The sequence below is a fragment of the Lithobates pipiens genome, unplaced genomic scaffold, assembly GCF_037356315.1.
Source record: "Lithobates pipiens isolate NorthernLeopardFrog02 unplaced genomic scaffold, aLitPip1_a1.2 Scaffold_28, whole genome shotgun sequence".
Taxonomy (NCBI): domain Eukaryota; kingdom Metazoa; phylum Chordata; class Amphibia; order Anura; family Ranidae; genus Lithobates; species Lithobates pipiens.
In genome coordinates this window covers 35,335,613-35,360,300 of record NW_027507789.1, presented here as the reverse complement: position 1 = coordinate 35,360,300, position 24,688 = coordinate 35,335,613, and the positions used below count along the sequence as shown (strand labels likewise).

Genomic DNA, 24,688 nt, shown 5'->3' with positions numbered 1-24,688 from the left:
TATATATATATATATATATATATATATATATATATATATATATATATATATATAATTGCACATATATAAAAAAAGAAAATAATAAAAGCGGCGGTCCACCTACCACTGATAAATTATAAGTTATAAGCCACCAGCTGCACACAATTACCTGTCTTGGAGTCCAGCGATGTCGGCACTGCAGCTTATGTTTCCATTGCAAAAAAGGGAACCTGACAGTGTAGCCTTTCGGCTTCATGCCGGGAACCCTACTGCGCATGCGCGAGGCTCCACTCCTCTCTCCTACTGGCACGGTAACAGGGAGAGGAGGAGGGAACCCCAGCTGTGTGACATCAATACCCATATATATATATATATATATATATATATATATATATATATATATATATATATATATATATATTATAAAAAATCTATAAATGAATCTATCTATATGTAAGATTCAATGAAAGGTTTGAATCTGATTATATGTTGTTGAGTAATATAGAGATTGGTTTGATAGATAAGGCCTTCAAACACTCAACCCTGATAAATTAAGTTTTTGATAACTGAAGTGGATGAAATTAGACTTCACTGTCATATATTTCTAAGGGACTCTGGTGGAGCAATCCCTCCACCTGAGATCCCAGCTCAACTTACTTGCAACAGCCATTAAAAGGGGATATCACTGTCCCCAGGTTTGGGTATTACAGGTACAGATGGTAGCAGAAGAATCTCATCATGGTAGTACCCATAAGATATGAGAAGCAATTTTTCGCCTTGTTCTGGATTAACTGTGGGTTCTGTATATGTGGGTTTTCTATTCATTTATTTTTTTCTATTGGTTGATCTTGATGGACTTGTGTTTTTTTTTTTTTCAATCTAACTATATAACTAATGGGGTATTTCAAGCATCTTGCATCCTTCCATGAACAGAACAAATGGGAAAAGAGAAATGAGTGTTAGACTGTTAAGCATGGGGCCCACATGTCAGTTGGCCAACATACAGAAATCAACATACGTATGACATACCGTATTGTATTATCCAAGTAACTCAACACGCAGCCATTAATGTCTAAACCGCTGGCAACAAAAGTAAGTACACCCCTAAGTGAAAATGTCCAAACTGGGCCCAATTAACCATTTTCCTTCCCCGGTGTCATGTGGCTTGTTAGTGTTACAAGGTCTCAGGTGTGAATGGAAGCAGGTGTGTTAAATTTGGTGTTATCGCTCGCTCTCACTCATACCGATCATTGGAAGTTCAACGTGGCACCACATGACAAAGAACTCTCTGAGGATCTTAAAAAATTAATTGTTGCTCTATGTAAAGATAGCTTAGGCTATAAAATGTTTGCCAAGACCCTGAAACTGAGCTGCAGCAGGGTGGCCAAGACCATACAGCGGTTTAACAGGTCAGGTTCCACTCAGAACAGGCCTCGCCATGGTCAGCAAAAGAAGTTGAGTGCCTGTGCTCAGCGTCATATCCAGAGGTTGTCTTTGGGACATAAACGTATGAGTGCTGCCAGTATTGCTGCAGAGGTTGAAGGGTTGGGGGGGGGTCAGCCTGTCAGTGCTCAGATCATACACTCCATCAAATTGGTCTGCATGGATGTCGTTCCAGAAGGAAGCCTCTTCTAAAGATGATGCACAAGAAAGCCTGCAAACAGTTTGCTGAAGACAAGCAGACTAAGGACATTAATGGAACCATGTCCTGTGGTCTGATGAGACCAAGATAAACTTATTTGGTTCAGATTGTGTCAAGCATGTGTGGCCGCAACCAGGTGAGGAGTACAAAGACAAGTGTGTCTTGCCTACAGTCAAGTATGGTGGTGGGAGTGTCATGGTCTGGGGCTGCATAAGTGCTTCCGGAACTGGGGAGCTACAGTTCATTGAGGAAACCATGAATGCCAACATGTACTGGGACATACTGAAGCAGAGCATGATCCCCTCCCTTCAGAGACTGGGCCGCAGGGCAGTATTCCAACATAACGACCCCAAACACACCTTCAAGATGACCACTGCCTTGCTAAAGAAGCCAAGGGTAAAGGTGATGGACTAGCCAAGCATGTCTCCAGACCTAAACCCTATTGAGCATCTGTGGGGCATCCTCAAATGGAAGGTGGAGGAGCGCAAGGTCTCTAACATCCACCAGCTCAGTGATGTCGTAATGGAGGAGTGGATGAGGACTCCAGTGGCAAACTGTGAAACTCTGGTGAACTCCATGCCAAGAGGGTTAAGGCAGTGCTGGAAAATAATGGTGGCCACACAAAATATTTGGGCCCAATTTGGACATTTTCACTTAGGGCGGTACTCACTTTTGTTGCCAGTGGTTTAGACATTAATGGCTGTGTGAATGCTTTTTTTGAGGGGACAACAAATTTACACAGCTATACAAGCTGTACACTCACTACTTTACATTGTGGCAAAGTGTCATTTATTCAGTGTTGTCACATGAAAAGATATAATAAAATATTTACAAAAAATGTGAGGGGTGTACTCACTTTTGTGAGATACTGTAAGTATGACATGTTTGTTATTTTAAAAAAATAAATCAAATTTACCTTTACAATCACTTTAAGCCTTTAGAACAGAAAAATCTTATACATGCCTGTATTAAATCTTTCTTCTTTGGATAATGTATGATCTGTTTTCTCTTGCAGGAATGACTACAAGTTCCTCTACTGTTCTGCGCGCTCAGTGGGATTGGCTGATATCACGAAGACCTTCCTCCAGGGTGTGAGTGAAGGGGGCTACACTCTGCCACCAGGTCCTCTCCTGCTGTCTCCAAGCAGTTTGTTTACAGCCCTTCATAGGTAAGTACATCCAGAACATTTCACTACACAATTTGGCACCTTTAAAATTTTTTATCAGTTATGTTACATGTAGCGAGAATGGACAGCGCCAAACCTCTAAATGTACAAATTAGAATATCTTATTTCCTTTTTTTCCCTCTTCTGTCCAACTCTGAAAATGAAGCTCTAAATTCAGCCAGAAAACTGCAAAGGAAAGGGGGTAAAGGGGTTGCAAATGCAATATATCAGACCCCATGCTACCCCAAAGAACATCCTAGTAGTAGTTTCTACAAAAATATGACACAAGGGGCAGAGCTGATACAAAAGGGACCATAACGTTCATCTGACCATATTAAATAGCTGCTTATGTGGCTGATGTATTAAAAAATGGAATAAAGGTTAGTTTTTGAAAAAAAAAAAAAGAAACGAAAGTTGGTTTAGCTGCTTGTCTTCCCAGAAGAAGGACAGAATAGAAAGTTCTGGTTTCCCAACCAGAACTTTTCTTTTTGTTTTGCGTAGCGTGGAGAAGCTGGCTGTGTCATCTTAAAGGACATTTACTCTCTCTTATTGTTTTGGTGAAAGGGTTCAGAAAATTATGGGAAAATTATGGGATATAGCTCCAATGGGGACAGAGCACGTGACAAAAACACAATTGCTGGTACAGAGGGGAAAAATTGGAAAATCTTTAAAATTTGCGTTGTCTGTGTTTTCCTCTCTTAGTGACCCTATTCCCTCAATGCTAGTCCGAGTGCCAAAGGGGTGTCAATGGGACACAAATTGAGAGGAAATCCTAGTTGTGGAGTCATGGGCAATAATAGAAACCTTCTGGCAATTGTATCCCTTTTTCGGCTGAGGATAGACTTTCATTTTTTTAAATGTGGTTCTCCTGCTGGCTGAAACACTAAATAAAACTAGGGGGAAATAAGTGAGATATTATAGTGGCCTATCTCCCAGCTTCCACAGTGTGAGTTGTGATGTCATTCTAGTGCCTATGAGATCTCAAAGAATGGAGAGTATGTCAAACCTCACGGGAAGATGCTGCAGCACAATGCATGATTGTCCTCTCGGTGAGATTTGGGCTACTCAACATACCCCAGGATCTTGCCAGAAGCAAGGTGACATTACCCTTGCCCAGGCACTGTGGCGAAAGTCAGAGGAATTTATATATATTTTTTTCAGTGTTTATTGGTTTTTTTTTTCAGTGTTTCAGGAAAGGGGCACATTAAAAAAGCAGACATTGCTATTTAGGTGTAATATCCACTTTAAATGTCAGAGACTACTATGGATATCTACTTTATTGTACAGTACAGGACATAGGACTTGTATTCATAGACCATGTGTTATATGCAGGCTATGCAGTGTGCACTAGTCTATGCATAGCAGCACTTGTCTTTCCACAGCCTAAGCGTCAAGAAAAACTTTTTCTATACAGACTAGCCCAATCCTGAAAGATTTCTCACTCCTCCTTCTTAGCTTTTTGCTGAAATGTATCCTATATAAAGGGAATTTAAGAAGAAATTGGTTCTTCTGATAGTGGATCCTGCCACTTTAGTTCACGACAAACGCTTTACACTTCCTATTGAGGATGTTTCCATTTTTAACCTGGAAGCCCTCGTAAAGGTTTTCTTTTCCCTTGCAGCTAGCTATTGTTGCCATGCCTATTTGCCAGGCTAACCGAACAAGACATATGAATAAGGACCAGAAACCAGACTTTGCTAAATTATGCTCTCAGTCTTATTGTTTTCTATGGGCACTCTGAGATAATAATTCACCAAATCATTAGAATGCCTCTTATCTCTGTGCATATGCACTGGATTTTGTGGATAAAAGCTTGCTCTGCTGAACCTGCTTGTAAAAAGTATCTTCTATGCATGCCTTTTGATGGTAAATGCCAATTTGTTGAATTCCTTGATAAATTCAGCAAGGAAGTTACTGGGGGAAAGTTATTCCTGCCGTAGAAGAAAAAGCCCAAGTCTCCTATTCATATCGCTACTAGTTCTGCTCAGCGAAAGGGATCTTTTCACTCTCCTCAGGTGTCAACTTTCAAACCAAGGCTTAGCACCTTCTTTCGTTACAAGCCCTGGACTCCCAAGTCCACCAAGCCTGTCTAGAAGCCCTCTTCACAATGAAAGCACCCACCCACTCTATAAAGTGGGGAGACAGCTGTTGGCATTGTTGGCAATTCTCAATTGAACTAATGAGATCTGTCATTGCTTCTCTCAGACAAATATAATTTCTGTCATCAGTAGACATTCAAGATGCCTATTTATGCATTTCTACATTCTAATTTTTCTCTCACATCAGTACTTTCTGTGTTTTGCTATGGGAGAACAACACTTCCAATTTGTAGCACTGCCATGCACCTCTGCCTTCCCAGCTTTTGGCTCTTCTAGAAACCCAGGCCATTTACATTACAGGTTAACTGGTTGACCTCCTTCTGAAGCAATGTTGTCTGCCAGCGTCCAAAGAACAATTCAGTTCATCCATCACACTTCTGGATCACTTCACATCTCGGACACAGCACAAGTGAGAATTTTCCTTCCTTGGGAGAAATTTGCTTCCCTAAGATCCTACAAGAGGACCCTCAGGTCAAAACTGCACCCCCTTTTGCAGCGGTGGGCAGACCTCCACTTTAAATCGGAGTACCACCCACATTTTAAACTTTTTGTCCCTGCGTTCGTAACTACTGCACGATTTCTCATTGGGCCCTTTTTTTTTTGTACCGTATATCACAACATTGGTCTGCTTCCACTGTTACTCGCCGTGGTGAGGTACGTCATTTCCAGCTGGCGGATGTGCATTGGCTCCTGGGATATGAGTTTCATCAATCCCAGGAGTCATTGGGCATCCTCTGCCTGCAGAATTGTGATATTCATGCACCGTGCTTTCTACTATATGTGCATTCCTGAGTGCTGCATTCCGGAACAAGCAACGTTTGGGCTTCAGATCCCCGCACTCAAAATGGGAGCAGGCTCACAGGAAAGACCAAAGTAAGGTGGTCTTTTTTTCCACCTCAATAAGGACATTGTTCTTCCTTCCCTTTGTCCTGACCCAAAACATAACAAGCTATTTGCCCTACATTGCCTAGATGTGTTAGGCTGTCAGGGTCTACCTGGCTGCCACAGCCTCTGCTCTCGAGACTAAGTCCCTCCATGTCCTGCCTGTGGGCCCTACTAGGGCATCCTGCTTCCCTCACCATCATCGCCAAGTGGATTAGGCAACTCATCTCCAGGGCCTAGGCCCTTAGGAATAGGGTTGCTCTTTTCCCTTTCAAAGCCTATTCCACCAAGGATGTTGGTGTCTCTTTTCAACATCAGACATCTGCTTTGCAGATTTGCAAGTCCACCACCTTTTCCTGTGTTCACATGTTCTCCAAGTTCCACCAGGTGGATGTTCAGGCCTTGGCTTATGCAGGCTTTGGTCACAAGGTGCTTTAAGCTGTTATGTGAGTGTTTTTTGTTTGTGTTCTTTAATCCTTGTTTTTCTGTGGGCCTGCTGGCAGTTCTGATTGCTATGTTGTTGCCCACCCTTCATTTTATTGCTTATATACAACCCATGGTCTATGAATCCTGTGTCCTGTACTGTATGACCCTGCATAATATTTGACTTACCTGTAAATTCCTTAACTTGGAGTACAGTACAAGACAAAGCCCCCCCCCCCCACCCCTCTGTGTCTTAGTTGCTCTTTTTATTACTTGCTAGCAGTGTTTGAAAGTGGTTGTAAACCCTTACAACCAACTTCCAACTTTGATCTACAGGTAAGCCTAGATTAAGGCTTACCCGTAGGTCCAAAAAATATCTCCTAAACCTACACGGTTTAGGAGTTATTTGCCGAAAGACAGGCATCGCTCTCTACGGCGCATGCGCCGTAGACAGCGGCGTGCAGGTGCACTGAGCACGCCGCTGTCAACGGTGATATGCCGCGAGTGGCGGCTCCCGTGCGCATGCGCGGGAGTGACGTCATTGCAGCTTCGCCGAACGACAGTGGCGGAGCAGCGAGACCCACCGAGAAGATGGATGCTCCGGACTACAGGGGACAGCGGTGACTTTGCTGGCTCCTGTGTGCGATGCATAGTAGTCCATTATGCTTTACCTTTGCAGGAAATCAAAGAGGAAGTAAACTCATCAGGGTTTACTTCCTCTTTAACAGGTCTTTTATCAGTGTTTTCGATCCCCTAAAGGCAGGCTGCATGTAACCCATGGTCTATGAATACATGTCCTGTGTACTGTACTCCAAGATAAAGAATTTACAGGTAAGTCCAAATTCCTATTTTTCTTTCCTTCAGGTTTAAATCTTGTCTTCTCAAGTGTTTTAGATGTATTCCAAAGGTGTTCACCATGTGTTTGCCTAGTGCCTACCATGTGGTCACATTGACTTGTATTGAGGATCACTAGCAAAGCATAAACTGAGCTCAAATTGACTTTAACTGATCATCAATGCTGTTTACTATGTCTCTTAATACATCAGTGTCGGAGGGCTTGTTTTTAGCAGAGTGCGTATCATTATCCACTCTCCACTGGACACCTTAGTGTTTACCCCACACTGTGCATTTTTCACATTCATAAAATCCAGACCCTTGTGTGGAATTGCTCTCTGAATAATGCTGCAAATGGTACTCCACAACTGGAGAGGCTGATTACATGATCACAGATCATCTCTATGCAGATGCAAATAGATATTTATTTAAAAAGGGAGGAGTGAAGCTTCTACAGTTGCCTATTGCAACCAGTTTGATCTCTCCTGTCATTTTGACACAGGTTTCTTTCTTTCATAATATAAGAGTCCTGTTTAAGGAACTGTGAGATGCAAACATGCTATTATTATTGTACAGATGGGGAAAAAAGTCTTATGTATCTGATTTTTCTTTCTTGCAGGGAAGTTGTAGAAAAGACCCCAGAGCACTTTAAGATTGCTTGTCTCTCTGACATCTGCCAACTCTTCCCTGACCCCAGCCCTTTTTATGCTGCCTTTGGAAATAGGCCCAATGTAAGTATAAGGTAACCAGGTGGAGAATTAAAAGTAGACAGTGACGGTGAATGCACAGTGGCTAGGTTTAAGTGTTTGTTGAACCTCAAAATCTGCATTTACTGCATGATTGGGAATAAAGTTGCCAACTGTAGGCTTTTGCACACAGTGGGGGAAATGTATGCGCACATAATAAAACCAAAAATATATGGTGTGAATCTCAGCTGGCGGGAGAACCCCCCCACCCACCCGGCGGGAGGACACAGTGGCTCCATGGGAGGGATTCCTCCACCAACACTGACTGTGTTGATGGAGCAATCAAGTCATTGTCTTTCCTGTAACTTATGTTTGCAGGAAAAAAAATTGCAAAATCTATAGCCTAAATGAATACCTTTGACCCAATTGTTTCTCCAACATATATACAGTATGTGTTTATCTTTGTTTTACAAATTAAATATGAAGCCCAGCAGTAGTCTCCTTTCAGGCTTCCTGTCTTTTATTGAAACCCCATATTGAGCCCTACAGAGAAAGGAGGATGAGTAAGTGCTCTGACTTATTCATGTGTGTGCAAATTTTAGCTTGAGTTTCTGAGCTCTGTGAACAATGTTATATATATATATATATATATATATATATATATATATATATATATATATATATATATATATATATATAAAACAGAACTCCACTTGCTGACTGAAAAGGAAAATACAATGTATGAATAAGCAGCATTTTATTATAAAAGCTGGCCTTCATAGCATTCTCTACTTTCCATGATTTATCCCCCTCTCCCCATCCCACTTATTTTATTTTTTTTGGAGGGGGGGTAGGCACCTTATGGGCTTCTCACTCAAACCTACCCGGCATACTGCCATTGCGCATCCCAAGAGGCTTTGGGTCATCCTCCTCCATAATGTAAATGCGCTGGGCAAGTCCCACTGCTGTGCATCATTAGAGGGCTGGTTCAAAGAACATAGAAGAGACAGTTGGCCTCCCGATGATGTCAGAAGAGAATATGGCAACATGGGATCTGAAGTGCTGAAACAGAGCAGCGGCTTACACTAGAACATAAATACAAAGAGCCCAGCGCACTCATTACAGCAATGAGACCCAGTCATAGAAGGGTGAGGGTTGTGGTGAAATGGTGGATTGCACTGACGAAGCATAAGTCCATTCCAAGATATCGCCAGCACACCATATTTGAACAAACGACACATTTTAATATCACCAATGGAAAGAAGCAATGTTTCGAGGCTACTTGGGGCTTGTACCACAGGAAACAGTAACCCTTATGCCCTGTACACATGATCGGACTTTCCGACAACAAAACCATGGTTTTTTGTTTGTTGGCTCCAACTTGTCTTGCATACACACAAATGTTGGCCAATAAATACAAACGTAGTGACGTACGGTGTCGCGATAAAAAGGAAGTTCAATAGTCACATGATATCTCCATTACGAAAGCTAGTTTTACAAGACCGAGCTCTTTCCTAACGTACTTGATTCCGAGCATGAATGGACTTTTGTGCGACAGACTTGTGTACACGCGATCGGAAAGTCCGACAACAAAAATTTGTTGGTGGAAAATTTTAGAACCTGCTAGCCAACATTTGTTGGCAGAAAGTCGGACAACAAATGTTCGATGGAGCATACGCACGGTCGGACTTTCCACCAACAAGCTCACATCCAACATTTGTTGTCGGAAAATCCGATCGTGTGTCCGGGGCATAACAGTATAACAGCAACACTGTCAGGGTAGAAGAGAAAGAAAAAGGGGGAGTTCCTTTTTAATTAAAATATTTCTTTTAAATATGCTTTAGTGCTGATCGTAAGAACTAAAGAAAATCTACTATACTTTTTTGAAAAGGCCCCTTTTTTATGTTTGTCTTTTACCCACCTGGGTACTAAGCCTATGTGTACAGGGTGCATAGCTGTTATATATGTGTATAATGAGGGGCTAGTGAAAGACGAGCCATGCGGGATCAATGAATTCAGGATGGAGAGCCGGAACACAATTACAGAGGAGTATGCAGAAACACAATCTGATGAGAGAAGGGGGCTGCATTGTATGGAAATATATGTGAACATAGCATGAGAAATAAGTCCTGTTCTCCCCCTCTAACCATTTCCTTGTTTGTCTACCCCTCCATCTTCCCATTCTTCTGTACTCGTGCCAATCACCCACTCATTGCAGGATGTCCTAGCCTACAGGGAGGTGGGGGTGCCAGAATCTCGGATCTTCACTGTCAACCCAAAGGGAGAGCTGACCCAGGACCTGAACTCTGGCTTCAAATCCTCGTGAGTTTCTGGGCCGTTAACTATGAGGGGGAGGAGGGGGGGATCTGTAACATCACAGCCATATGTAGTCACACATGTTTCTTCCCACAATGTCCAGATCCTCTCACCTGCTTCTATAATCTTATGTATTTTACTTTATTTCCCAGTTGCTGAGATATGTGTTGCCAAAGAGAATCAACACTTACACTGCTCACATGATCTGTTCCGCTGCTAGGCCGCTTATGACATTACATTACATAATATCATTTTAAAGGGACAGTCCACCCAAAAGTCATTATTTATAGAGGATCGGATGAGCTGTCATCTGCTGGCTTTTTATTTCCCATGGGGACTCCAGTTTTATAGTCTTTGACTCTGTTACTACCCACTATGGAATCTTATGTCTGCTACAAAATGGGTGTTCCCAACACTTCTTATTGTGTCCTTTATAATATAAAGCCCAACTGCAGAAAAAAAAAGTGTGGATTTCTATTTCGACGGAATAGGGATATGTTAAAATTTGTCATGCTTTATTGCTGACTGCTTTTCTTGATGGGAAGGATTCTGTTTACAGAGATCACGTTCCTATACGCTTACCACCAGTAACAATCGCAAAAAAATATGTGTAAAATTGAGGCGTATGTAAACCCAACACTTCATAATACAGATATGCACCTGCTGTGCCATGTACTTGTACGAAAAATGATCCTGCCCTATTTGTATTGCTTCCTTTATGTAAAATCCCTGCCTGTCCCTCTGCTTTCCTATTTAAAAACTGACTACACTAGGCATGAGAGCACAGCGCAGCCATGGGAACTCAGCCTGATCTTCAATGCTTAGACTTGTCCTGACACGCCCCCCCCCCCCCCCCCCCACCACAACCATTCACTGAGAAGCTCAGTTTGCTGTTGTTTCTCCTCCCCTAGCTCTTATTTAGCTGACAACAGAGGGAATGCAATCACTTATAAAAAAGGGAAAAGGGGTATTTATAATGTTTTTTTTTTTTTTTTTGTATCTAGTATACACAAATGTTTTAGCTTTCATTTTATTTTAAACTGAATGGGTTGTTTTTCAAGGTGAGGGTTTTCAATCATTTTAATATGCTTTGTGCATCATTCTCTCTCTAATTATTAATAATATTATGATGTTAAACAGACCCAGCACTGCTGATGGATGCCACCGTCCTAGATGTGACATCAGCAGCCTTAGAAAGACTCCAAACGTTCACTCAAATGGCATTCTGCTATTCCTATTCATCTGCTATCATTTATTTATGTTTGAGGCTCACTGAACAACTTCTCATTGATCTGATTGTAATAGGTAAAAGAGAGTGCCAACTGAAAAATCCTTAGGAATCCAAAGTCTTTATTGTTAAACTTGTTACAACAAGCAGGGTAAAAAACAGACATACGCGTTTGGGGGGCCACCCGATCCTCACCAGGGCTGGGTGACATGGCAGAATATTAAATGGAACAAAAAATACTCCAAAGCAGACGTATCTGCAGGCAGATCATATCTGAGGTTTACATCCACTTTAAAGGTCTCATGCACACTGGACGCTTTGCTATCTCTCCTAGATGCCTTTCCTCCTGGCAGAAAAAACACTTGACACCTGTAAACGTGTATAACAGGCTTAGAAGCGTTTAGGCACATTAAGCGTTTGGGCATTAATTAAAGTGGTATTAAAGTGTTACTAAACCCACAACAGTAAAATCAGTCTGTATATGCAGTAAAGCATGCTTGTTATACTCACTGTGGAACCTAAGGGGTTAAGTCTCTGCATTTCGTAAAAACGGCTGTTTGATCTTGTCTTCTCTGATCCTCCCCTTTTTGCATTGTCCTCAAAACATCTCCGGATAAGGCAGAGTTAGTAGAGTCACACTGCACATGCTCAGTTTGGTCTGTATTGCTACATGTTTTTTTTTTTTTTTCTTGGGAGAGTGCATGTGATCAGCACAGGGCCAATGAGCACTGTCCTGATAGAGGGTCAGAGGTCCTGCATCCTTATAGGACAATCAAGAGAGAATGAAAACTTCTACAAGTTTTAAAGAGGAAGTAAACCCTGATGGGCGTTACTTCCTCTTTCATTCCCTGCAAAGGCAAAGCATAATGGACTACTATGCATCGCATAGTACTCCATTATGTGTCACTTACCTGACACAGGAGCCAGCGAAGTCACGCTGTCCCCTGTAGTCCGCCGCATCCATCTTCTCGGTGGGTCTCGCAGCTCCGCAGCTGTCATTCAGCGAAGCCGCAATGACGTCACTCCCGCGCATTCGCACGTGAGCCGAGACGCGCGGCATTGCGCGGCATCTTCGTTATCGAGGATGCCACGCTCAGTGCGCCTGTGCGCCGTAGACAGCGGTGCCCGTCTTCGGGCAAATATCTCCTAAACCGTATAGGTTTGGGAGATATTTCTTGGACCTACAGGTAAGCCTTAATCTAGGCTTACCTGTAGGTCAAAGTGGTTTGTAAGGGTTTACAACCACTTTAATCAGACACTGGTAGAAGTCACAAGACTGCTATATTCTGCTGATGAGAAAAGATATTTATCAGTTTATATTTACTAAAATTATTGCATGTCTATGTTCTGTGTACTGTGAGAGACCAGATATAGTGAATGCAGGCTCCTGGGTTTAGTAACACTTTAAAGCTTTGTTTTTTTTTGTTTTGTGTTTTAAATAACAAACATGTTATACTTACCTGCTCTGTGCAGTGGTTTTGCTGCACACAGAAGGTTTTTTACCTTCATACATAGGGGGCTATTTACTAAAGGAAAATCCAGTTTGCACCGCAAGTGCACTTGGAAGTAAAGTCGCTGTAGATCCGAAGGGGACATGCAAGGAAAATAAAAAACAGCATTTTAGCTTGCACATGATTGGATGATAAAATCAGCAGAGCTTCCACTCATTTCAGATCTACCCTTTAGATCAGGGATCCTCAAACTACGGCCCTCCAGCTGTTGTGGAACTCCACATCCCATGAGGCATTGTAAGACTCTGACATTCACAGACATGACTAGGCATGATGGGACTTGTAGTTCCTGAACAACTGGATGGCCAAAGTTTGAAGACCCCTGCTTTAGATTGAGAGCGACTGCACTTCCAAGTGCACTTGTAGTGCAAAGTGGATTTGCCTTTCGTAAATAACCCCCATAGATTGGTAAACCTTCAGCCTTTACAACCACTTTCATTTCCTTGGCTATAATAATAATTAATGCTCAAACGCTAAAAACGCCTAGCTCTCAGGCACATATAGTTACATAGTTGTTAAGGTTGAATAAAGACACCAGTCCATCCAGTTCAACCTGAGTGAGTGTCTACAATTGTCCCTATCCCTGTGCATTGCACACTCACATCGGTCCCTACCCTCAAGGAGCCCACAAACCAAGGTGCCCATTCATATACTAGGGACAGTTTTGGATAGAAGCCAATTAACCTACCTGCATGTCTTTGGATATAGATGTGTTTAGGCACGTTTACTGGCATCACGTGTTTTTTTTTTCTGGCAAAATGTCACTGCTCCTGGACACTCTGGCAGTGTTTTTTTTTTCTGCCCCTGCGTCTAAACTCCTCTAAACACCTATGTATGCATGGACACATAGGCTTACAGGCAGGGGCATTTAGAGGCATTTAGGGGCATTTAGAGGCATTTTTTTTAGAAGAAAAAAAAACTGTAGACACCTGGAAAAAATGTCCAGTGTGCATAAGTCAAAAAGTGAGAATCTTTACTTCCTGTCCTGGTAACACAGTGTCACCTGGATATGAAATGGGGAAATCTCTCCCATGGGGACATAAACAGAAATAAAATAACAGTGGTTACCTCCTGCTACTATATCCCCAAAAAATGTAGCAGGTGGTAGAATTTTAATATCCATCTTAGAGAGTGGGAGCTCCTTGAAATAGCCAGATGTGCAGAACTGGGATCTCAAGTGCATGCAGTATATTAAAACAGTTTAACATGACACACAACAACATCTAATACCGCTGCTCTGCCAATGATTTTCACAGTTCTTGCACTACAGCAAAGCGCATTACCCCTTTCTCACAGACTCTGCTAGTCTGCCTTTCTTTTCAGTTTCTGGAGAATAACCTTGACCTAGCCGTAACAGACCCCTTTTATCTGATTGAGACAATAAAACCCTCCAATCAGAGAACAAAATCTCTATTACCCCGCAACAGTGGGAGAAACAAGACCAAACTTTCGTAAGCCCTTTACAAGCAGAGATCTTTCCATGAGACTCCCTAAGAAACATAAGAAGGTATTAGGTGATTTAACTCTTCAGTATTTACCAAAAATTACATATTTTCCTTTAAAGATTTTCTTTTAAGAGAGCCTGTGCTGAGCCCAAAAAGACAAGAAGAGGACAAAGGACTAACCACAAGTAATGCCTGTGTTTCCCTGCAGATGATCTTTTCCCACAAATGAGTTGGCATCATGTCTTGCTCTACATCAGGGGTCTCAAACTGGAGGCCCTCCAGCTAGAAACTACAACCCCCCATCATGCCTCTGCCTGTGGGAGTCATGCTTGTAACTGCCAGCCATGCCATGGTCAAAGTCATGGGACTTTGTAGTTTCCCAACATCTAGAGGGCTGCCAGTTTGAGACCCCTGTTCTACACTGTCCAAGAGGTTTTGGAAAGAAGAAGCAATAAAAAAAATAAAAAGAGCATAATTATCTGTGAGAAAGCAGGCGTCTGCAGCTAATTAAAGTAACTGCTGAAGGCTGTTTTCTCACAGGTATGCATACTTCTATTTTTGGGCTTTTTAAATTACTGAGTCTAGCATCAGTTCAATTTTTATCAGTGTTCTGAGCCCAGATAAAGGGGGTTCCTTAGTCCCTTAGACTCTTAAAATGTTGAATTATTTCATTGGATATACTACGATGTATTAAAATATTTGGGCTGTCAACCGTTGGTGTGGTGCTCCTAAATTTCTTGTCCATAGCACATCCCTGCTGCCTCTGTGCATGAGAGCAGTCTAACCTGGGTCAATACACTCCACTTCAAAAATTCCAGTCCCCACCATGAGAGAAACCCCTCTTTAAATCCAACTCCTCCAACTAATTTCTTCTTGCTTTCTCAAATCAGGTCTATCCCCTTTGTAGGAAGGCACAGTTTGGCTTCCCTGCACAGGTAACGCTGTCTAACAGCTGTCATGCAGAGGGAAAAGGGGGGAACGCGTGTTCTTCTGAGTCCTCCGTAGGTGTCATTCGGAGAGCAGCTGTCCAATTGGACTCTGCTGCCCTGAATGACCTCAGTGGCCATCCTTAGTGTGGGCAGTTCTAAGAAATAGCACTGTACCCCTTCAGTTGGTGCCCATGTGTGAAATGGCTTGATCAGGAACAGGAACCCGCCGGTCAGTGTGTCTAACACAGGGAAAGGTTCCAGTGGGGGAGGGACAGAGTAGGGACTAATCACCTGTGCCGCTAGTTAGGAGCCCTTCCACATTCAGGTGCCTTGTTGCCAGACCACCTTCCAGCCATCTTCTCTGTCAGATGCTGCCAGGCATTAAAGTTGTTTTCAGGAATCCTCTGCAAAACTTTCTGTAAGAGCTGCCGTGCCAGTTGGACTGTGTTACACAGACTCTGTTACCACCTTGTTGGAGCATTTGTTAATACACGTTACTGTAATCCTTAGTCTCAGTGTTGATTCTCTGGGTATTAAGCAAATGGCCCCACCCATATACTGATGGCTGGCAATTTGGTAACTTGTAGGTAAATATTCAAGAAGCATCAAAAGAGGTGCAGAAACCACAGATTCATAAATAAGTAAAGCAAAAGTAGAAGATCCTTGCACGGCAGGTTCTTAGATTTGGCTTCATCTCCAGTGAGAAGAACAATGAGCAGCATAGTAATAGCATCACCAAATCTCACTCCAAATCACATGAGACTTAGCAGTAAGAGGCGCAGTGCCTTGGATGATATCACCCTGCAGATGAATAGGTATGTGGCTGTAGGCACAGTCACACGTCAAGGAGGTGCACCACTATTTTTATTTATTTTTTAAGAAATGTAAGACAAAAGATACACATTTCTGGGTACTGCAATAGTACAATTCTAAATGTTACCTTTTAATACAGCAAATCTTTTACGTCCATGTCTGCTTTAACATTTGCTTCTGTCTACCTACTGATTATCCTTCATGGCAAAACTTTTTTCCAACACTAAAAGCAAATTTGGTGAGGTCATTACTATGCTGATCACTGTTCTCCTTGCTGGCGAAGAAGCTGTACCTGAGAACCTACAGTGGAAGAATCTCTTTGCTTTTACTTCATCCAATCTGTGGACCTGTGCATCCTCCACCTCCTCTGTAGCTCATTGTATTACTTCTGCAACTCTGACATGAGGAAGCCAAGCTCTATCCTCTACAGGGGTAGCTGTCTCCTCACAGAGACACTGTGTAGAACAATTTATGGTAAGTCAGTAATGTGGAACAAAAATTGCAGCAGGAAGACCAAAGGCAATACTGAAGACTGACCCTTTTGTCCTCTGCTTCCATTTTTGGGCACAACTTCCACAGTATACATAAATGTCCATCAGACAAGTTGAACAAGAATCAGAATCTGGTCCTGGTGCTACTAAAGTTGGGCTAACATACGTTTGTCTGTTAAGGCTTACCTGGAGTCCTCTTTAAAATATGACTTATCATGTTCATGTCACCATGTGACATGAATAACCTTAAAGTGGTTGTAAACCCTTACAACACACTTTGACCTATAGGTAAGCCTAGATTAAGGCTTACCTGTAGGTCTAAGAAATATCTCCTAAACCTACACGGTTTAGGAGATATTTGCCAAAAAACAGGCACCGCTGTCTACGGTGACATCGCTGGCTCCTGTGTCAGGTAAGTGACACATAATGGACTACTATGCGATGCATAGTAGTCCATTATGCTTTACCTTTGCAGGGAATGAAAGAGGAAGTAAACCCATCAGGGTTTACTTCCTCTTTAAGTTGGCCATGCACCGATTGAAAATCGAACAGTAAAGCCGGGAGTGTGGCTGTACACTCAATCGTTTGGTCAGCGCATGCTGTGATTTTTTTTTTAATGACGTTACTGCAAACCACAAGTATTTTTTACAGAACATTTTATATACTGTATATTTCTGTTATACCTTGTTACGCTGATTTTATATGACTATTGATGGTCTTTGTCCCCACAGGTACTCTGCTCTGTGTGACTTGGTGAATGTCATGTTCCCTCCTCTGTCATCTCACTCCACCTCGGCTCTGCTGTCTCCGCAGTTTAATGACTTCTCCTTTTGGAGAGACCCAGTGATCAGTATTAGCGAGGAAGAACTTGTACACATTTCCTAAGAATCGTACCTCAGGTGTCATTTTCCCAAGATCTGTATGACTAGTCATAGCCACAGGAGCCATTAGAACCACACTGCTGCAAAGGTATAGAAAGATCAGCTTGTGAGCTGATCTACAAACACTGAAAAGAAGAAACAAAAAGGTGTCCTCCACAGCACACATTCACATTCCAGATGTCCTTCTTCTACTGTAGGTTGGGAAATAAAAAAGACTGAAGTTTGGTTGCTGAAGTAAGCTATTCAGCTCTTTCTTTTAAATATATTTTATGTATAAGGCATAAATATTATGTCCTAATGAGTTAATCTTTTCTTCAAGTAGCCATAGCAGGCCCAATGATTAGGCAGAGCAGGATGTTTTAGATGCAATATTATGAGGATGATTGGGGCAGCAGTTGGTGAGTTGTGTATTTCTGACTCGTTTAATGCTCCAAGAGACTAGCCCCTGTCCTGATTTACATAACAGTAAATATGTAACTTTTTTTATTTGTGTACATATAAAGTAGTTTTATAGATGACCAGTTCATAAACCAACAATTGCCTTTAGTCCTGAATTGTGTGATCCACAGATCAAAAATATTCAGGCAAAGCAAAAACTGCTGCATAGTTGAATGTCTTGTATGTCTAAATAAATTAAAGAGTAAGTTCACCATATTTTAAGTGATAAAAACTCTGCACTAAATTGCTACCTAATGTATGACAACGCAACACTTGCTATCTAAAAAAAACAAACATAAAGAGCGTAGGCGGTGAGAGCAGATGCATGCATAGACCGTTCCGCACACTCCTGGCACATTAAGCCTCCTATTGCAGTCCTCCTACCCCGCTCACCCCAGCATGATATCAGGGGCAGCTGACGCACAAAACGGAGACCCACACGGTCGGCGGGGAAGATCCATGGCGACTCCTGCTACCCGCCTCGTGGGTCCTGGAAGGACTCCAAGATGGCTGCATATGGCCAGACAAGAAGCAAATACAGCCACAGGGGAACAAAGGGAAGCCCCCTGTCCCAGGGGCACACAGCATGAATCCATCCACAGCCATCCGGATTTCAGGTGAGCTGGCAGATCCTCCCTGTGCTCTATCCAGACCTGTCAGATCCCCCTCACAGGCTCCTTTGTCATCTCCAAGCCACGCTTCCCACACTTCCTCTGCCCTTGATAGGGACATGGCTGACATATTCCTCAGCCAGACCACTGACCAGGATTCGGACCTTGACAATATGTAGCCCAATAGCCAGGATGCAGACCCTGGTAGTCCTGAAGGGTCCCTAGCTCCTTTACTCTCCGGACACTATTGCACATTTTGCAGACACGCTGCAAAAAAGAGTTGGAGAAAGCTACCACTAAACTGGTTTCTGACTTAAAACAAGATTTCCAGGAACTGGGATGTTGCTTAGACAGCATTGAATACAAAGTTTATGACACTGTACATAGAGTGACGCAAAACTCCATGATTACTGAACTCCATGATCACCTGGAACAAGCTTACACTAAAATTGGTGATCTTGAAAATCACGCCAGGCAATACAATTTCTGTATTCATGGTTTGCCGGAAAAGATCTCTCCTCTATCACTTATTCTTTGATGCAAGCTTCTACCCCTGAAATTGATAAAATCCATCTGGAAATTGACCGTATTCACAGGGCCCTAGTTCCTCTGAAACCTGATGGGTCTCCCAGGGATGTGATCATGAAACCTAATTTCTTCAGGGTCAAGGAATTGGTCATGCTGTATGCCAGGGAACACCCCGACCTGGAAATTGAAGGCTACGAAATTCAGATCTTTGCAGACATCTGCCATTCAAAAACGGAGAGCCTTTAAACCTTTGCTTTCAACTTTGGTTCAGTGTGACATTCGCTACCGGTGGAACTATCCTTTGTGTTTACAATTTACCTAAAACAACAGATCATATTCCTTTTCTACGTTTGCGGAAGGTGAAAAGATTCTGCTGAAATTGGGATTTATCTCCCATAATCCCTCGTATCAGAACCAATCAAGATCCAGTGGCCCTCCGCCTCTTTGGTCTTCCCCATCATCACAGAAATCCGCGACTTCACACCGAGTTACCTGAGAATTGGCACCAGTTGATTTATTTTTTTTGGCTTCTCAGTGGTCCCTTTGCAGGACATTAGCCGCTGCCTACATTTTGTTACTATTCTAGGTATCTTTGAACCTGGTGCTTTTTGTTCTTTGGGACACCTTGGCCTTGTTGATATTGGGACTTATATATTTTTTTAATTTTTTATTTTTTGGGGGTATGTCTGGGAGGGCATTTTACTTGCTACTTTATATTTGTGTCGGAGGAGGCTATGCACTCTCCTAATTTGTCGGACTCTTCCCATTGGTTATCTTTGGTGGAGACTCCAACATTCCCAGAACGTGGGTTCTGGACTACATGGTTACATTATCTTGTGTTTTCGATTGTTCAATTATTTCTCTATGTTGCACCTTTTGATACTGGGCGTTTCTAAGCCCATGTATCATTTTATCCTTCTTTTTCTTTTTACTCCTTTCTCTGTTTTTAACTTTTCCTCCTTTTCCTTCCTGAGGGTCAGCCGGAATGTTACCTGCACAGTTATTTTTTTCCTTATCTATGTCTAAGTTAACCAACTCCATTGGAACCATACTACTGCTTTCCCATAATGTTCAAAAGTTGGGTTCTCACTCTAAGCATATTAAAATGTTTAATTATTATAAGTCGATAGGTGCTTATATTTTGGCCCTTCAGGGGACATTTTACTTCTTCTTTTACTCCCCAGTATATACATAATGATTATCCTGTTTGTTATTTTGCCAATGCTACATAGAAAAACCAGGGGCTGGTGCTCTGTCTGTCATAACGGCTTTCCCATTTACTGAATCTAAAATACTGCAGGACAAAGAGGGGGGTTATTTTTTGGTGAAAGGGCACCTGGGGGAAAACTTGGTAACGATCCTGGTTTATTATGCCCCCAATACAAACCAGTTGTCTTTTTCCATTCCTTCATTCTTTGGCACTGGAATTTGAGGGAGATGTCATTTTAGCTGAAGATTCTAATTTGGCGCTGGATCACATATTACATAAATCCCATCTTTCCCACCTTCAATACCCTTCTAAACAAAGCCTCAAATTTGCTCAGCTGTTACACCATTATTGATGCTTGGAGGGAGGCCAATCCTACCACTCAAGACTATTGCCACTTTTCCAGAGCCCATAATCGTTATTTACATATCGATCATGTGTTTCTCCCCTCGGGGCTACAACCCAAATTGATTTCGGCTAGGATAATTTCAACGCCCTGGTCTGACCACGACCTTGTAGTGTTGATGTTCACTAATTTGACAATCAGATTGGCTAAATCCCACTGGAGATTAAATTAATCTATACTCCGTAATGAATCTTACTTTTTAGATATCCTTACCCACTTGAAAACGTATTTTGATATCAATAAGGCAGAGGATATAAACCCCACCATCAATTGGGCGGCCCACAAGGCTTCTGTATGGGGCTTTTTGATCCAGTTGGCATCTAAACTTAAAAAAGCTTGCGATGAGGTGCTCAGTGCCAAGACTAGGGAATACGTAACCCTGGCTACCCAACACAAATGTTCCCCACACCCTGACCTGTTGATTAAACTTGAGCAAGCACATACGGAACTTAATATCTGCCTTACCACAAAGGCAGAGAAACATTTACGCTGGACCAGTCATACGTTTTTCACTTGGCGGGATCGACCGGGTTTGTTTTTAGCACGTAAGCTTACCCCTAAACATTCACACGTAGATCTTCCAAAAATTAGACTCTCAAGTGGCAATCTTTCCCAACATCCCCAAAAGATTCTTCAGGAATTTCAAGATTTTTACACTAAACTATACAACCCATCCCAGGGCCACATTCCTGTTTCCATTCATAATTTCTTGCACACCTTATCTCTGCCATCTCTCATGGAATCCCATAGAGAACTTATGGACAAACCCATTACATGTGAGTAAATACATAACACTATTAAGATATTGCCATTACATAAACCTCTGGGCCCTGATGGCCTCCCTAATAATTATTATAAAAAAAATTCTGAACAGTTATCTCCTCATATGGCTCTCTCCTTTAATTTCCTACAAGATGGTAGAAAAGTGCCCATAGATGAAAATAGGGCATACATCAGTGTCATCCCCAAACCACACAAAGACTCCATAGACATCCTTAACTACCGTCCTATCTCGTTGATTAATTGTGATCTCAAAATCTTACAAAACTTTCAGCTTTACGTCTCTACTTTTTTGCCGCAATACATTCACAAAGATCAATCTGGTTTTATAACCGAACGCCAAACGTTGGATTAGATTCGTCAGTCCATAGCACTGATCACTGTGGTACGCTCCAAATGGGATGCCCCTGTATCGAGGGAACTAATAGTTCTTTCATTAGACATTCATTATCATTGATAGCTTAAATTGCAACTACTTATTTACTATTCTGGAGGCTTTTGTATTTGGCTCTGCTTTTATCCTTTTGCTTAAACAACTTTATAGTAACCCGTCGGCCCAGGTTTTCATTCGAGGTCATAAATCAGCATTGTTTCCTATCCAACGTGGAACGAGACAGGGTTGCCTGCTTTTCCCATTGCTATTTGCCCTAGCAATTGAACCCCAAGCTGTAGCAATTTGATCTCATCCTAATATACATGGCATATGATGTTGGCAACAGGAACATAAAAAAATGTTCCTTGTTTGCCAACGACATCCTCATGTATGTCACAAATCCTCAAATTACTTTACTTAATCTTTTGACTCTGTTCCATCAATTTTCCCAGATCTCAGGGCTTTCTTTAAATACCCAAAAAATGACAGCTCTTAATATTTTTTACCCTCCTTGATGGTCTCGACCTTATGAAACACTTTTAATTTTCAATGGGCACAAAGCTCCCTCCCATATTTAGGCATCCAGCTGACACCCTCAATCGGTACTCTCTATCGGGCTAATTATCCTCTACTCTTCCGTCGACTCCGGGAGGATCTTCAACGATAGGCAGATTATCCCTTGTCTTGATTTGGCAGAATCAATTCTATTAAGATAACTTTTTTACCTGAGATACTTTATTATTTTTGGACTTTTATCATTGCAGTTCTGAGGGAAAATATACAGTGACTACAATCAGATGTCCTTCATTTTATTTGGAGCAATAAGAAACCTTGAATGAATAAAATTACATTGTACGTCTCAAAACCGACTGGTGGGCTTGGCCTCTCTAATTTACAAGCTTATTACCAAACGGCTCAAATACCTCAGCTTTCTCACACAACGGCAAAGGATGTACACCCTTCTGGGTCTCTATTGAGGCCCTATTTTGTGTCCTACCCTGTATCGTTCACTAGCAGTCTTGGATAGAGTATGACATCGCAAACATCTGTCCTCCCCACATACTCCACTAGCTCTCATATTTTTTAACCCTGAGTTCTCTCCCAAAATGTCTCCAATGCTATTCCCATGGTGGCTCAACAGGGCTTCTTAGGATAGGTGACTACCTTAATGGGGATCAACCACACTCATTGCAATATTTTAAAAACACATTTCAGGTGCTCTCCGGCAAACTATTTTGATATAATCAGATTATTTCTTTTGTACTATCTAAACTTAACCTGTTAGATGGACCCTTATACTTACAAATTTTGAACTTTCTTGTCAAACGAAGAGCCTCTTACAGGGAAGGATATCTACAATATATACTACTCTTACTGACCGAATGCTAAGCTCCCTTACATGACTCAATGGGAATGAGACTTGAATACCACGTTGGAATTATTGGATTGGAAAGATATTTCCTATGCTTTATGCAAAATATTTATCGATACAGCATTAATTGAAGCACATTATAAAACACTTCTATGTTGGTATTTGGTCCCAACCAGAGTCACAAAAATGCATCCGTCTGCGTCACCCACCTGCTTTAGACGTTGTGGCCAGATGGGTACATGTTTGGTGGCAGTGCCCTGTAGTCACTAGATTTTGAATTCGTATATTTAACCTAGTATATTCTGTGACGGGGTTAACATGCGTACATCCCCGGAACCAGCGCTTTTTCTAAAGTTTTCTGATGAGGTCACCAAAAAAATCGACAAAACAAACTACATATGGTTTTGGCAGCTAGAATAACTATCGCTAAATATTGGAAGCAGTTGATGATTCCCTTTGACCATGTGAAGACTAAACTTAACTGGATCATGGTTAACGATAGACTTACCTGTATCCTTCGCAAGTCTACTAAGAAATTTGATGCGACATGGGATCCATGGATACGTTATTTATCTACACCTTAAAGCACTTCTGGCCAACCCTCTTCCTTCCTCCTATCTTTTTTCTTTCCCCCTTTTCTCTCTCTCTCTCTCTCTTCCCTTCTCTCGATTTTACTTCCTTTTTTTATTTTCTTTATTCGATTTTTTTGTTGCTAACTGCAAGATGCTTTGACAGAACATATATCCTTATGCTGACATGATACTAGTAGAAATGTATACAGGGGGTTCCCTTTCTTTGACCTCTTTCCCCTCCCCCCCCCTTCCTCTATGCCTTACAACATATTTCTTTCTCCCTGTGAAAGTCATTACTAATGTTATAAGTCAAAGTAGCTTGATGTGACAATATGCAACCGGTCCCTAGTTGATCGGAGATGTATTTCTTGACTCTACAGTGAACGACTTAAATATATTTTTTTTGTTTGTTATATAGTTATGTTAATTGTCCCTCCCACCAAAAACATTTTATGTTGAGATTGCTCTGTCTCTTATTCAAGGGTCCTATTTTTATGATGATTTGAAAGAAAGGCACTCTCTAAGGGTGCTCGATTTTCACTTCTGTTTTTGTCACTATTTATCGATTATGCCTTTAAATAACATTATTTCTTCAATAAAAATATTGAAAAGTAAAAAAACAAAACGTAAGTCATACACCATGGATACCCAAACAGTGTAGCAGACAGTGCTACAAAAAACAATCAACAACAAAATATATGTTATAAAAACCCAAAATAATATTATACTCCTTAGTGGAAAAAATATACATATATTTGCTGTGTGTGTTGAAACACGTTTGAATGATTTTTCTTGTACGTTTATGCATGTTGTGTTAAAGTGGAAGTAAACCCATCGATTTAAACAGTTAAAAAAAAGAGGCATGCCGGGAATGCTAACTGCACATTGGCTGTGCTTTCAGCCAAACTATCAAACCACCCAATGGCTGGTGTCATAACGAATCACATGTGCAGCACCATAGCAGTTGAAGATTAAACAGAGGCAAAGATGGCAGCTTCCTTGGCTGAAAACGATAGGGGAGTTTACCTCCACTTTAAGGCAGCCCATTCACTGTGAAAAGGCTCCAACAAGTTTCAA

General features: G+C 41.7%; 1 protein-coding gene across 3 annotated transcripts in view; it reads left to right on the top strand.

The window, feature by feature from the left end:
- The window catches only part of LOC143935304 (phosphatidate phosphatase LPIN3-like), a 123,968-nt gene extending 99,944 nt beyond the window's left edge, over window positions 1–24,024 (top strand). For all 3 annotated transcript variants that reach the window (XM_077459064.1, XM_077459063.1, XM_077459065.1), the window contains exons 17-20: window positions 2,637–2,789; window positions 7,644–7,755; window positions 9,929–10,032; window positions 17,175–24,024. In XM_077459064.1, coding sequence (XP_077315190.1) covers window positions 2,637–2,789; window positions 7,644–7,755; window positions 9,929–10,032; window positions 17,175–17,328 — 523 coding nt within the window. In that variant the 3' untranslated portion in view covers window positions 17,329–24,024. The remainder of the gene's footprint in view (window positions 1–2,636; window positions 2,790–7,643; window positions 7,756–9,928; window positions 10,033–17,174) is intronic.
- Window positions 24,025–24,688: the final 664 nt, after the last annotated feature.